The sequence below is a fragment of the Melozone crissalis genome, unplaced genomic scaffold, assembly GCF_028551555.1.
Source record: "Melozone crissalis strain CALT ecotype California unplaced genomic scaffold, PUWL_Pcris_2 ptg000027l_1, whole genome shotgun sequence".
Classification (NCBI taxonomy): Eukaryota; Metazoa; Chordata; class Aves; order Passeriformes; family Passerellidae; genus Melozone; species Melozone crissalis.
The window spans coordinates 39,535,241-39,550,254 of record NW_026535805.1 but is presented as its reverse complement, the minus strand read 5'-3'; the positions used below and the strand labels follow the sequence as shown (position 1 = coordinate 39,550,254).

Here is a 15,014-nt window from a genome sequence, read left to right as displayed (position 1 = left end):
AGGCAAAACAAACAAAATGTGAGCTGTTAAAATGTTATTAGAAGTTTATTAGTAAAATGCTTCAAAGCTAGTTCATACTAGCTGTTCATTCACTCCCTCACATTTATCTCTCAACACACATGGCTATTCCCATTCCTCCTCCTATGCAGAGAGCAGCAACACCACGTTTTCCACCAGTTCGTTCCAGTGCATAGAGGAGAGTTACAAGGATGCGACAGCCAGAGGCGCCCAGAGGGTGGCCAAGAGCAATAGCTCCACCTTGTACGTTGATCTAAAAGAAAAAAAAAAAAGCCAACATAGACAGTCAAGAACATTTAACTGGCTTAGCTGATTTTCAACATATATTACTTCACTGGGATCTTGCTCTTAATTTTTTTGTGAGCTTGAAACGCCAAACCTCACTTCATGCAAGAAAGTGCATATGAGTGCTACAGCTGGTAATAATCAGTATTTCTTCTGCAAGGGTGCAGTCTTCACTCTGAAGATAAGAGGTGAATTTAGGGAGGGGAGAATAATACCCATGTTTTTTGCCATCACTGAAATAATACTTGAGGCAGCAATTTCAAATTCTGAATTAAGTATGTTTGAGCAGTTGCCTAGATTTGCATAAAAATCCAGTGCAGCAACCCTGGAAGTTGTTCAGCTGGGACACTGCTAGCAAAGCCAGCGGACTGAGCAGTGTGAGGAAATGCCTGCTGGGGCTCCCACCCTATTTGCTTACACCAAAGGGATTGCAAGAGAGCTGTGCTCATCTTTACAATCCACATGCACAGAATGGGACAAGTTTGAGTTACAGGAGGTAAGCTAATGCCAGCCTACAAATCATTACCTTTTCTGGGTTTACTTTCAGTTCTTTTGAAATTGCAATAGATAGTGACGCAAAGGCTTCATTAATTTCAAACAGGTCAACTTGTTCCAGAGTCCAGCCAGCTTTGTCAACCTGAGAAAACAGTGCAAATAAGACCTTACTATCTTTTAGCTCTTCCTCAGCACCAGAGGAAGCTTTTCATAAGATGTAAATTGTGTGGTTTGAAGCTTTGTAAAGTTGAAGGAAAACAATTTTTTATAGCCAGTGTTGATGACAGAATTCTTGAAGACCACAGTGTCAGACAAGTCAGTACAAGTCAGTACAATAATGCTGGCTGCTCATAAAAATCTTGACTGATTTTATACGTAGTAGCAGTGGTGGTGCAATTGTGAGAATCAAACTGTATCTGGTGCCCTTACTACAACAAACACTGCATTCAGAAGCAGGCTTTAAGAGATCAAAAGCAACTTTTTAGGACATAGTCTGACTCCATTAGGGAGTCTCTTAACAGAGACTTTTAAACAGGAAATAGTAAGGTGTCAACCATTAGTGATCAGTGCCACATCTGATTTGTCCAGTCTCTCCTGCCTTTACATTGAAAGCTGGCACTTTAAGCTTTTCACAGGTGACTATTTTTGAAGATGGTTTGGCTCATGTTTTCACTTGAGAAATCTGTGATGCAATTGCCTACTCTGGTACAGGCATAGGCATGTTTCACATGTGTACATTTTTACTTCCACTCACTTTGTTTCTAACAGCAATACTTTATCAGCAGAATCATCACTATTGATGTTTCACAACCTAGGCTGGCCAGACTGGTGCACCTCTGAGACTGTAGTCAAGGAGGACAGCCTTTTTCTATAGATGAAATAGACAGTATGGAGTATCCCATTCTTCTGGGAAAAGCTTAAGATACACAATTGTTATTGTAACACTTAATGTATAACATAGTCCTTCTCTTACTATAAAGTGCTACTCTAAAATTCTGAAGTGATAAACAATACATGGGGGGTCTGAACATTTGGTAATACACATTAGAAAGTTTAATCGCAGAATCACAGGATATTCTGTGTTGGAAGGGACCCATGAGGATCATCAAGTCCAACTCTTAAATAAATGGCCCATGAAGGGATTGAAGCAACAACCTTGGTGTTAGGACCATGCTCTATGAAGCAGTGTGCCCTTTCTCATAGTATGTATACAGTTAGAGGTACAGCTTGTCTGTCCCACAGTTTATACTAAAACTGTATTGTATATGCAGCCACTGCACATCCTTCATTTGAAAGAGTGCTTTGAGATCTGGTAAGAAAAAGCTTAAGCATTATAGTTCTGATTTTCTTGTCAAAAGCCACAGAGCTTGGTGAGTTCAGGTCACACCTCCACATCACCAGGACATTACAGAGGTGAACAAAATAAGACCTTTACACAGTATTAAAAATATAAGGAACATTGAAGCAAATCTGTTCTTAGCTCTTTCCATGCTCACTTTCATAGCTAAGCTTTAACAAATAATCAGCTGAGGCTGCTATGGGTTATGGATGCATTAGCAAGCAGTGCAGTACCAGCAGGGCTGCTCCCTCAGACACTGAGAACCTTGTCCTGTGGACTGAGCACTGAGCACATCAGTGGCTCAGTAATGCTCTGAGCACATTAGATGTGGTTTTGGAATGCAACTTCCTGTTTAGTTACACCTGAAAGGAATCCAGTTTGTAAGCTGCAGGCATTTTGCAGGCCATACTGAAACCCAAAGGGCACTGTCCCGTTTGCTAATGCAGATGGCACTCAGTGGCCCTTCCCTCAGTGTTGTACTATTGCAAATACATTCAGGCAATGATCTGAAAATTAACCTGGCCAGACACAGCATCAGAACCATATCACTGCATTAGGTTAGTTACAGCATCCCTGACATTTGATCTTTAGCCTCCTCGGTTATCTAGGTACCTTTCCACAAACCTGACTAGTTTATGCTCTGAAGTCCATTTATACACATATGCATTTGGGTTTTCTTTTTTCAACAAGCAGGTGCTAGCCTAGTAGCACTAGGATTCCTAATCTTATATACTACACTATTTTGAGTCTGTTTTTCACATAGTTTACTTTTTTCCTACTAACTTTTCTTTAGAACAGGGTAAAACCAAAACATGGCCAGAAAACAAAAAGCAATTAAAACCAAGAGTTTTAGCATCATGGATAACATAGATAAGTGATTACTTACAGCTTTCCTTATTGCTGAAATGGGCCCTACTCCCATAATAGATGGATCTATACCTGTCTGAGCCCAAGATACAATCCGAGCCAAAGGCATAAGACCTCTCCTAGCAGCTTCTGATTTCTTCATTAGAAGAACAGCTGCAGCTCCATCATTTAAACCTGTGGAATAACAAACAACTTGTATCTATTTGTTGGACTTTATGGCTTTTACTGTACCACTTTCTCCTGCTTGCATAAAATCACAATCTAGACAAAACAAAAATCACACATAATTTTCTGGTTTAGGTTGGTACTGCTCATACCAGCTAAGTCTGTTCTCTGCCACAAACACTTGAAACTATATCGCTGTAAATGTGACACATTTGTGATTCTATTTGGAAAGCAGCAGGTGGAAGAATCAAAGCAAAATCTGAAAAATAAGTACATCAGACTTGTTAGGCAGGCTTTGGAAGGAGCAGCATAAAGCCACAGGAAGATATTTAAAAGCTGCTTGTGGCAGTCCCATAGGAGTAACATTTTCAAACATGAATCATTGAGTTTTCCACTGTCCAAACCTGCAGTGTCAGAAACCCCTAGACAGTTTTAAAAGGAAATAGTCCTTCCAGCCTATCAAATATTGCTGTTACTGTCCAAACTCTTGTATTGTTTCATAGAAAACAAGGAAACAAAAGACAACTCTCTAAAGAAATCCCCCACCACATCTAAAATGGAGTTCTACCCATGTTGGCAAACATTGCCCTTTCCTGCAAAGCAGGGAACACACAGCAGCCACACCCCTCACAGAGACCCTGCCTTCAGCCACAAACAGCTACAGCTCTTCTCCATGTCATTTAAGCCAGATGGACCAACCTGAAGCATTAGCTGCTGTTACTGTCCCAGTCCCATCTGTCAGGAAACAGGGCTTTAACTTTGACATTGTTTCCAGGCTGCTCCCATGTCGAGGGTGTTCATCTATTTTAACTTCTATAGGACCTGCAAAACAGAGCATTATGCTCACAAGAGCGTCTAATCACACAAACACATCTCAAACAGAAAGACAGCAAAAACAACATGCTGAGTGGGAATATACACCATATTCCTTTCAACCAACAAGGCATTCTTACACTGGAGACAGCTGCCAACTCAGGGCAGTTTAACAAGCAGCTGTAACCCTCCAGCTCCTTCTAGCAGGGCAGACAGCTCAGGTTTCCTAAGACAAACACTAGCAGCTAAAAAGCTGTCTAGTTATGCAAAAGTCAGTATTGTTCTTGCTGTTTCTAACCCAATACCTTCTCTTTCAGCAGAAGGCTGTATTTCAAATGATACTTCTGGTAATCTTGGTACAAAGAATAGTCAAATGTGATTGAATATTATCATCTAAACTGGTATCATGAAATAGTTTGTAGCCAGCCTAAAGCCAGGACTTTTTCTGTTCAATGGAATTGTTGAAGAACTGATTCTTGATTTTTTTGGAAAATTCAGTTTTTGCATCTACCTCACAAGGAACTGGGGAATTCCCCTGTTCAAGAAACAGACCTTGGCTCAAGCATTGTGACAGGTCTGTTTATATCCCTCACAAACCTAAAGAGAAGCATACCCGTTATGTGTAACCTGACTACATAATTAACTAGTAACCCTAATTACTGTCACTCTGTATTTTACTAGGTGGGCAAGGTTTGCCAGAACAATATGACTGTTTTAAGTTTGGTGCAGCAGGAGTCTTAAGAAAATGAAAACCACTGATTTTGGTACCATATCTAAGCCTATGTTAAGTCAGTGCTTTGTCTAAGTTGTTATTCTATCTCCAATAAACACACTATTACTATTTGCAGAAAGCTACACTGAGGTATTCCACATTTGCATTGCTTCTCTCTTATTTAAAATATAACCACTGAAAGCTGAAAGAGAGCAACAGGCCACATGCTTACAAAAAGGCTGTATAAGTGGGAAAGCACCCACTGATTACAGGAGCCATAGCAGAAAACAGATTTTTTTCCTTAAAATCAGCTCTCATTATCCATTCACACCTACCTTTCTTAGAAGGTACAAGAACAGGAACAATTTCTTTTGTAAAATAGCCAGCTTTCTGTGCTGCCTCTGCCCTGTTTTGTGACTGTACAGCAAGTTGGTCTTGCTCCCCTCTGCTGACTTGCCACTTCTTGGCCACATTTTCAGCTGAAACAGGAACAAAATGCAAAATGCCATCAGGAAATGCCAAAATTTTAAGTTGCAAAATTGTAAGCACAAAGGTAGTCATTAATGTTTGCTGTAGCAAGCAGCTGAGTTTGTTGAACCCTTTTCATTCCGATTTCCTCATTTTGTTTATTCATGACTTTCTACTGTATTTTCACATGAGGGTAAAAAGTTCCACGTGGAATCACCTCCCAGATGATATTATCAAATGAAAAACAAAAGCAAACAAGCTTTTGTAGTTTATTGCTTCTCTGAAGTACTATGCTCAGATCTCTCTACAGCCACTTCAGGAAAGGGAACCGCTCTGCAGTCACTCTGTTTCACAAGCAGGGTCTGGAAATGCAGTTGGCTGACCATCCCAGCCAGGGTGCAATAACCTGAAGCTGCAGAACCATGCATATCCACAGGGCACTTCACATAACTCCTCCCCACTGTAAACCTGTGCTGCTGAATGCTCCAGTCACATACAGGGATTATTTTATTTATATTTTTTCTGAAATTAAATTTCTCAGATGTAGAAAAGATGCAGAGAGATGAGCTCAGACAGAAGAAAAACCCAAAGCAGCAGCTTTACAAACAAAATGAAAAATGCCTTCAACACCTTTCAATATTATGTATTTCTTTCTTTCTTTTTCATGACTACAACATAAGGACAGCTTGAAACATGTTATTTGTAACTTCAGGTTTCTGAAATTTTGTCAGTGAATTCTTCCAGTTGACTATTTCATTTTATGGACTGTCATCACTTACCTGTTATGCCCATATGATACTGGTAAAAAGCATCTGTAAGACCATCAAAGATTATGGTGTCCTGCAAGGAAGCCTCTCCCATTCTGACCCCAGATCGCATGTGAATGACGTGAGGAGCCTGCAAAAGCATATTTTGAAAGGAGTGAGATGTTCACATCTCCAGTACACAATTCAGACAGACCCCTGCCTGCTGGCTGGAGGTAGCCATCCCAAACCCTGGCAGTCTCTCCAGCAGCCTGCTCTCCCTGTCCCTCCAGAGGCTGCCAGCTGGCATGCCATTTGGCCTGTGCATTCCCCTGGCAGCAGACCACCACACTGCAAGTGCTGCTGCCTCTCCACAGACCAAATCTGTCATTCCTGGACCACATGGCTGTAGCTCTCCCATCCTACTAGCCTCCTCCAGGTAGTTCCCAATTGCACTCTGCTGCCAGGGAATGTTAACACCTCTTTCAGCACAGGCAGCTGAGCCCTGGCAGAAGAGGTCATCTGTTTCTTGGGAATCAGATCACCAGCTCAGACCCATTCCTGAACACAGCCTTGGGATGAACACCTTGAAATAAAACTGCTTTGCTTTCTTTCCAAGCTCTAATTTCTTGACAAGCAATAACATTTTCAGTTATTCCTTCTCTGGGCTTCTTGCAATACAAAAGTCCTGTCTATTGTGCTATGTCACAGGAAAATCTGTAGGGGGATAGAATATAAGGAAATAAAGATAGTGTAGAAAGTAATCTTACCCCTAAGGAGCTGCAGCTGGGCCAATTTTCAAAGATTAGGAACAGGCCTGACTTTAACAGGCCACAGCTGTAACCAATGAGAAGAAAAGTGCTATAAAAGAGTGGGGTGGCTGGTTGAGAAGGGAACTGGAGTTGGTTGGCTGCTTTGTGAAGAAGAAAGAGTCAGTGCTCTGAGGAGATGCCCAGGAAAAACACCAAGAAGGTACGAAACTTATGTGATAAGGGGACAACAGCATGGAACCCCTACAATGAGATGACAACAAAAATCATTGACCACAACAGGGCTAGATGGAAATAAAAATGGAATTTTAAATGCAGTGTGTGTTTGTAGGGCACCTTTTCAGTAGCTACAGTATGAAGTCTTTTTTTAAAAGAAGTGTGCTACTGTTGCACGTGTAAGTTCATTCGCAAGCACAGTGACCCTTCCGATGTGGCTCCAGGTGCCAGCCTGGGGACCCAGGGTCTCACCACGGGGCTCTCTGCTCCCAGCAAGTCAGCACAATGCCAGTCTAACCCTCTGCTTTACCTTGCTCATGCTCTCCATGCCCCCTGCCACCACGATGCTGGAGTCTCCCATCAGTATGGACTGAGCAGCCAGACACACAGCCTTCAGGCCCGACCCACAGATCATCTGGCAGCTCCAGGCGGGCACGGAGTACGGGATTCCCGCAGCCACGCTGGCCTGCCGCACGGGGTTCTGGCCAGCACCTGTGGGAACAGGAGCATTGTGCTTTTGGCTGCTCTTAAAACACAAATCCACCTTGTCACTGGTCACAATACCCTGATTCCACAAAAACTTAAAGCTCACTCCTACTTTTAGCTGGTGAGTAGAGAAGTGCCCAGCAGTAATCCATAAACAGGTAACCTCTCTCATTTATATTGATCAATAAATACCTGCTACTGATAGTTCTATATCTATAGCTCTGCTTTGGATGCCAGGTCAGAGGAAACACTACTTCAGATCAGCCCTAGCCTGTTGTATGTGTAGGATGAGAAATCATTTAAATTGCTGCTTTCTGAAGAGTTTCTTTTTGACATCTTCTGTACATCACCAGCAGTTAACTTTTCCTGAAAGTTCATGTGGAAACCAAAAGCATAACTATGCACAGATGGACCTGAAAGCTTCCAGTCTTTGTTGTGATCTTGATGGAGATAATAGAAGCACTATATTCAAAGAAGAGTCTTGATCTGCATCTCCCGAGGCCAAAGCTCTTTGTACACAAAAAAAGGATAAGGAGAGCACATCATTCAGCAAACTGAAAATACAGAGGAATCTGAATCATCTGAGACAAAAAGATATATTTCCTTTCTCCACATTTAAAATACAAAGCTGCCTACTGATTAAAAATTACCCTGGAAAGAGCAGGAACAAGTTCAAAACAAACAATTCCCTGCCAGTTACATTTTCATTAAATCAAAATATTTGTCTCCAAACAAGTTGCATCACAAGATCTTGCAGGTCAGTCCTGCAGACAAACACAAATGCAGGCCTAGCTCTTAAAACCTCAGTTATCATTACTTAGGATATTAAATTTAGCAGCTGAGATGATCAAGGTGAGAAGGATGCTGTAACAAAGAAAAGAAACTGACATACACTGTTGGCTACTTCAGAGATTTAAAAAAACCCGAACTATTCCCCACAACATCTCCTTTCCAAAAACCCATCCTTTCGATCACCCAGAGTGTATGGAGAAGCAGCCAAGTCCTTTGTTAAGGAACCGTGTTTCCAGTGGCAAGGCATACGGCCCTGGAAGGTGAAAGCGGAGCCGTTCCCATCCCGAAGGGACGCTGTCCCGCCGCCGGGCCGTACCTGCGGTGAGGACCTGCCCCAGGATCACCTCGGACACCTCCTCGGGGGCCAGCCCGGCGCGGCGCAGCACCTCCCGGATGGCGGCGGCGCCCAGCTCGTGCGCGGGCAGCGACGACAGCCCGCCGTTGAAGGAGCCTGGATGGGGACACAGAGGGAGAGCTCAGCCCCGGGACACCGGCCCGGCCCCGCCGCGACCCTCCGCCGCCCGCCGCCGCCTCTCACCCACGGCGGTCCTGGCGGCCGACACGAACACGACGGGATCCGCGCTCATGGCGGCGGCGGCAGCAGCGGCGGTAGCGGCGGGCGCGGAGCGGAGCGGAGCGGCGGGAGCCCGAGCGAAGCGGCAGCCGGGCCGGAGCGAAAGCGGAGTCGGCGGCGGTCCCGCCCCTCGCCGCCGCCGGGCGGGGCGGCAGCACGGAGCCCGGGCACGGGATTCGCCGCCGGACCCCGGAGCGCAGCGCGGGGGCCGGGAGGGCGGTGGCGTGGTCGGGCCGCCCCTGGGGCGATCGATGGGGCGGCCTCGGCCGATTCCTTGCCAGCCCCTTCCCTTCCTTCCCCTTCCCCTCCCTTCCCGGAACAGAGGAGCGGCTCTGCCCGGTATACCGGGGCTGCCGGGCTCCGGCACTTCCCCGAGCCCCCCGCTCGCACACCCGGTGCCTGCGCAGCGCCGGCTGCCAGCTCCCGCTGGATTATTTATTTACAAAATAAAGCGTGCGGGTCAAGTGCTACCTTGTCATATTGTGGCTTTAAGAACAGTTTGTTTATTTCATGACGGCATTTCTTAGGATCTGCTTGAGCAGGGAGAAAAGAATAATAATCTGAGTAAAACTATACAAAACTGCCGATCGCTGGTTTGATCTGCACGGCAACTGATGTGCAGAGATTGCCAACACCCTTTTAATATTTTTAATATTTTAATATTTTAATTTATGATTTAACACATTAATATTAAAATATTTTTTAAATGTTAAATATTTTAATATTTTTCCTAATTTCAGCAGAAGCCTGATATATATTTATATTTATATTTATATTTATATTTATATTTATATTTATATTTATATTTCTCCGCTGCTGGCCCAGAAGCTGTCCCTGCCTGACCTGATGAAAGAGGCAAGCAGGGGGCTGTTCCCAGGCCGTTCCGTGGGAAGCGATGCTGCAAGGGGAAAGGCGAGGTAGTCTGGAACGACGCAGGAGCTGGAAGGAGAGGAGGCGGCCGCAGCAGTGGCCGCAACCCACAGCCGGACGGGCAGGCAGGAATGTTTCTCTGCGGGGAATGTAGGTGGGCAGCCTAGAGATGCGAGGTGGGAAGCAATAATATTTAAGATGTCTGGAGGAAGAAGGGATAGAATAAAGAGAGGAAGCAAGAAAGTAAGTCAAAGTAACAACAGTTACAACTAACAACAGTAACAACTAACAACAGTTAAAAAAAAATTTACACGGGCTGAAATAACTGGTCTATTGCACAGCCTTGAACTTCAGTCCTTACTCCTTCCATCCTCATTCATGGGTACCCAGCCTAAGAGACATGCCAGCCAAAGCACTGCATTGAATTTGCATCTGAAGGCCAAGAAGATGGTTAGAAAATGTGCTGTTGCTCCTACCTTAGCTATGAAGTTGGGAGACTTTTTTTTTCTATCCAGGTAGTAAAATTCTGTAGGTTTTCACAGAGAGAACAGAAGTACAAATTAAGTCCTAAAAAAGCACACAGCATGTGATGACAAAAACTGACAAACAGAAATGTGGTTATATATGCAGTGAATGCACCAGTACACCTGTGCTCACATCCTGCATGTTGGCTAATCTGAATTTGGCAGTATTAAATCTGCATCCACAAAATGCATCTGAACCTTCTGTGAGGGCACAACGAGCAAAAGGAGCACTACAATCCCTGAGTTGGAGTTTTCTGACTCCTATCAGCCTCTATTCTTGCTTTAAAATGTAAAAAACTACAGCATTACGAGACAGGGAAAAAAATCCTACTTCAGCTATGGAAAGCAAGATTGGCCTAGATTTCACCAATAACTCTGCTAAATCATGCTGCAGGATTCCAACACTCAAAATGCATTCCTCCTTTTAGGTATTTTGGTTTTTGTGAAGGATAAGGCCAAAGCAGAAAACCATGTGTTCTTCAGTTACTTTGCGGTTTCCAGCTTTCAGCAAGAGATGAATCCCCTCAGATGTCTTCAGGAAAGGAAATTCCTGGAAAATCCTGCAGGCAGCTAATGCTTAGGCAGGCTGATGTACCAGACTCCTAAGGTGCATTAAAGGATGCATTAATTGGCAACATGCATGCAGCCCTGCTGTTCTTTAATGATGCTGTGCACTCAGAGCAGTTGATAACACTGAGACAAATGTAAGATTAAATCTGGAGGGGGAAAAACATTATTGTGTCTTTTCAAAAGGCTATCACTAAGCAAGTAGTAGAACTAACATAAAAGCAAAAGTCAGGAATCTCGGATGTTAAGAAATACAGTGATTGTTTTAGAAAAATATTGTACAGTTCCTGAGCAACCCTGCATGACTGAATGTAGTCCCTGCACATTTTCAAAATTCAGTAGAGAGTGAGTAACACAGACATATGAGGGCAGCACCAAGAAATGCCATTTATCAACTGTACCATATACCAAAATGTCATTCTTAATGGAACATTTGACTGATTACAACTTAAGGCCATTGATGGAAATACAAAGTCAATAATGTGAGATGAGCTCAGATTAAATGTCAGCAGGTGTTCACAGTCCACAACTGACACTACACCTGAAGTAACCCTGTTAAATTCTGTTGAATTTAAAACTTTACAAATATTGAATGGAACATAAAGTGAGGCTTCAGCCCCTTCCCTCCCCACAGTTCACTAGCAGACAGAAAAAGTTCAAACAAGAAGCAGCCTTAGGGCCTTGAGGCCAGCACACCCCAGCGAGCTGACCTGCTGCACCTTTGCTCTCAGCCCCAAACAGCAGAAGAGTTTTACAGCTCAGCATTAGTGACAAACCAGGCTGTGAGGCTGGAGCACCCCAAAACAACAGAGATGAATTTTATCCTGGTATGTCTATCAGGTTTGCAGTATTCTGTTTAACTCTGCTTGGGTGGTGTCCAGGGTTGATATCCAAATGGACAAAAGGGGCATGTAACATAGCGAAATAATGTAGCAATCACACAAAGGCAAATAATTATGAAACATGCATGGTACAGATCAAAGTTAAGTTATTTAAATGCAGAAAAAACACTTCTGAATGGGAGTAGGCAGCTGTGCTTTTAAATTCAATGTAGTTAATGAGCAGCATAATACTCAATAATAAACTACTGCCCTATGCTGGTACATTTTGTCGTTTCTCAGAAATCTAAACTCTGGGAAATTAAATAATCAATTCAGAACAGAAATCTTACCTGTATCAGTTGCACAAAGTTTATTTACTACTTTACTATGAACACAATCAAATGGACAAGTGCCTTTGGTTAAATACTCAAGGTGCAAAGATTTTTGCATTTTCATTTGCTAGTGGTGGCTCCGTTTTATTAGAAATAGACAAAAAGTTAGAAGATTTTAGTGTTCACTGGTTTACTCTCCTGCTAAATAACTTTTTTTCTAAATCTGACCTTTTAAAAGATCAGTATTGTTACCAAAATGCGAAGCCCTTGCATCTTTTCCTTAAATCTGACACTTGGTCAATGAATATTGTCAAAACCAGGTGTTGGGAATGTGATTTTAATAAAAACTAAGCTGCACCTCTTAAAGGGAAAAAACCCCATACAAAGTCCAATTACTTTAATAAATCTCAATATGAGATAATTCTATTTTTTAAAATAGATGTCACAACTTTCCTGTAAAAGCAAATTCTCTAGTCTATAAAGTCTTATACACAAATATTGGTACTAATATCTGCTATAGGAACTCGGGCTTCCTGGATGCCTTTAGTACTTTAAGACCTTTCTTCATTGATATAAAGACAATTCATTATTTTTCCAGGTCTTCTTAGCAGTGGACTGACATTCAGTTGTTTATGAGTAGGTTCAGCATAGAAGGCCTGTTTTAAAAACAGACAGATACACTGTTGTCCCAGTGAGGTAAAGAGCTACATTTTCTACAATTTCTCAATCTCCCACCTGACTGACAGGGTCCTTGGAAATCAAGGGAACGAAATGTCCTTGGCTGTGTTAAAACCAATCTGTGTTTTTCTTGAATCCATTTTTGTAAGGGAATGTTCGTAATCTAATTGGTGCTTAATTAAAAAATGTAGTCTTCCCCTCAGTCAGGAAAACATTTGCACTACTAAAACTATCTTGACCTTTCTATGGTTTAAAAAAAAAGTATAGTAAACACCTGGGCTTACATCCTTAGCAACTATATGCACACCTGTACTCCAAATGCAAGCTTGCAGTATTCATCAAGCATCCCCAAAAATTAATGTAACTTGAGTCACAATTTGGTTGTAATTGTATCTGGATGGATTATCAGTTAGGGGAAGTCTTCAGGAGAGGCTCTGGAGTTCACTCACTCTATATATATATAAATTGCTGTTAAATAAAAAGTAATTATTGCAAGAGCTTTCTGAAGAAGTCCATTTACTTCTTGCTATAAAGATGTAAGCAAAATAGGTGATAATTGCACTAAGACCCATAAAAGCAGGTTTAGCAGGGGATATAAAGACAGCATTAAGCCTGCAGCCTCACATTCAGGAAACTTCTCTAAAAGAGAGAGTTCTCTGATGTCAAATTTGGGCTTTCTGCAGCCTAGATCTTTACCTAGTAGTTACCTGAAGGAACTCTCTGTATCCCTTTCCTCTCAGTGCAATCCACAGATTTTATCTTTCTCCCACACCTGCAGGCTGCAGCAGCCTTTTCCTGAGAGTGCTCCTGAGAGCTCATTCTCTGCTGCAGAGGTACCAGGGGTTTGCTTTGCTCCATCTCCTGTCCTTGCAAGTCAAGGACAGCCTTTGCTACAGCCCACTGGCCTTTCTTCTGTTCCTGATATTTCAAGGTCCTTTAAAATGCCAAGAGTATGTACAGTACTCCAAACTTTTTTTTTAACTTTTGAAAAAGGCTTTATGTCATTTTCCCCCCTAATTCCTCATTTTCCTGACCTACAGACTAATTTTTTTTACAAGTGTTTTACACTAGGAAGCTTTTCCCTCAGAGCCTGCCTTCTCCAGGGACAAATAGCATCCCTCAGAGCTGGGAAACATTGTAATATTGTGTTGGTCCACATGGCTTCCGTGTGAAACCAAGGGGTGGAACAGAAACCCAGAACTGAGCCAGTAAAACCAAGGAGGAGCCATCCAGTTAATGGACAATTAAGTTAATGAGTAACACACCATCATTCAAGGAACCTAAAACCCAGTGAACTCTGCTGCCCACTCATTCATAATCTGGTTCCTATTCCATTTTATCATTATAGGCGAATCAATATATGAATTTGGCTTTTGTGTTGATGCTTGGACAGATCAGGACATGCCCTCTCATCCAAATACCAATGCTGCTGGGGGTTATGACAGCACCTATTACCTGAAAAGCCAATTTACTCCAGTTACCACACTGTAAACACAACCCAAGACGGGTGTTGACACGTTTGTTCCAGCAGCACTAAAATGTCCCAGGTAAGTTCTCCCTGTGTAAGAGATGTGCAAACAGAACAAAAGAGTATTTTAGTTAAATGTCCTCTTCCCAAAAGTATCAGAGGACAGGTTACCAAATTGTTGCCCTTATTTCCCTAAACAAAAATTGTAGGTGTAGCCTGATAATACACTTACCAACTTCAAAGCACAGAAGGAAGGCAGTCCAGAATATTAAGCTCTGCAGGCTGATTCCACTTATCTCTACATGTCCCTGGCTGCCTGCCTCTTGTTCAGCTAGCATATTTCCCACAAATGTAATCTACACTTGTAAAGATAAATTTAAAATAACTAGGTGCTGACAAGGGGTAAAAAACGCAGGAATACTTTCTACATGCTCATGAACACAAACAATTGTGGAAGGTTTACCATCCCACACCTTAGAGGGTATCTGAGCTAGACCCTTTATCTGTACTACTGAGAAGACACAAAGGAGTTTTTGTTTCTGAACATAAAAAGTAGCCAAACTCTAGAAAAAGTAATGGGAGATCTTGAGTTTAAATCACCACTGATACACAGAACAGGTTAGGTATGTTATACACAGAATAAAAGAAGCCCTGAGCATACGTCTGCATCTATTTTATGTAGAAAAAGTTTCAATTTCTTCTCCTGCTTGGTTTATATGCATTTTTAGTATCATAATGGTTACATTTGCTCAAGGAAATCAAGTCAATTTGCTACATTAATGTTTTTGTTAAGGCCAACTCTAATGTTCATCTCTCATGCTGCCATATCCTGGGATAGCTTAATCTGTTAATTGGTATCTTGAATGCTTAAAACAAATATCTGCAAGAAAAGAAGGAGCAGGTAACCATACAGTAATCACAGTGCATCTTTTTTCACTTTTAAATGAGGTAAGATTTCAAAGACATCTATTCAGGTCCTTTCTCCTTGTGGTCACCTTACCACCCTACCTC

The 15,014-nt window shown here is 42.4% G+C and overlaps 1 protein-coding gene and 1 long non-coding RNA gene across 2 annotated transcripts; one reads left to right on the top strand and one right to left on the bottom strand.

The window, feature by feature from the left end:
- Window positions 1-26: 26 nt before the first annotated feature.
- Window positions 27-8,811, bottom strand: ACAT2 (acetyl-CoA acetyltransferase 2). The gene is made up of 9 exons (XM_054279409.1): window positions 8,708-8,811; window positions 8,486-8,620; window positions 7,202-7,383; window positions 5,942-6,059; window positions 5,030-5,173; window positions 3,869-3,991; window positions 3,024-3,178; window positions 830-940; window positions 27-271 (listed from the first exon to the last, which is right to left on the bottom strand). Exons 1-9 carry the CDS (start codon window positions 8,754-8,756, stop codon window positions 104-106), a joined length of 1,185 nt encoding a protein of 394 aa, XP_054135384.1. The 5' UTR covers window positions 8,757-8,811; the 3' UTR covers window positions 27-103.
- Window positions 947-1,794, top strand: LOC128938848 (uncharacterized). The gene is made up of 2 exons (XR_008483192.1): window positions 947-1,289; window positions 1,334-1,794. It is a non-coding gene; the product is annotated as an uncharacterized LOC128938848 (long non-coding RNA).
- Window positions 8,812-15,014: the final 6,203 nt, after the last annotated feature.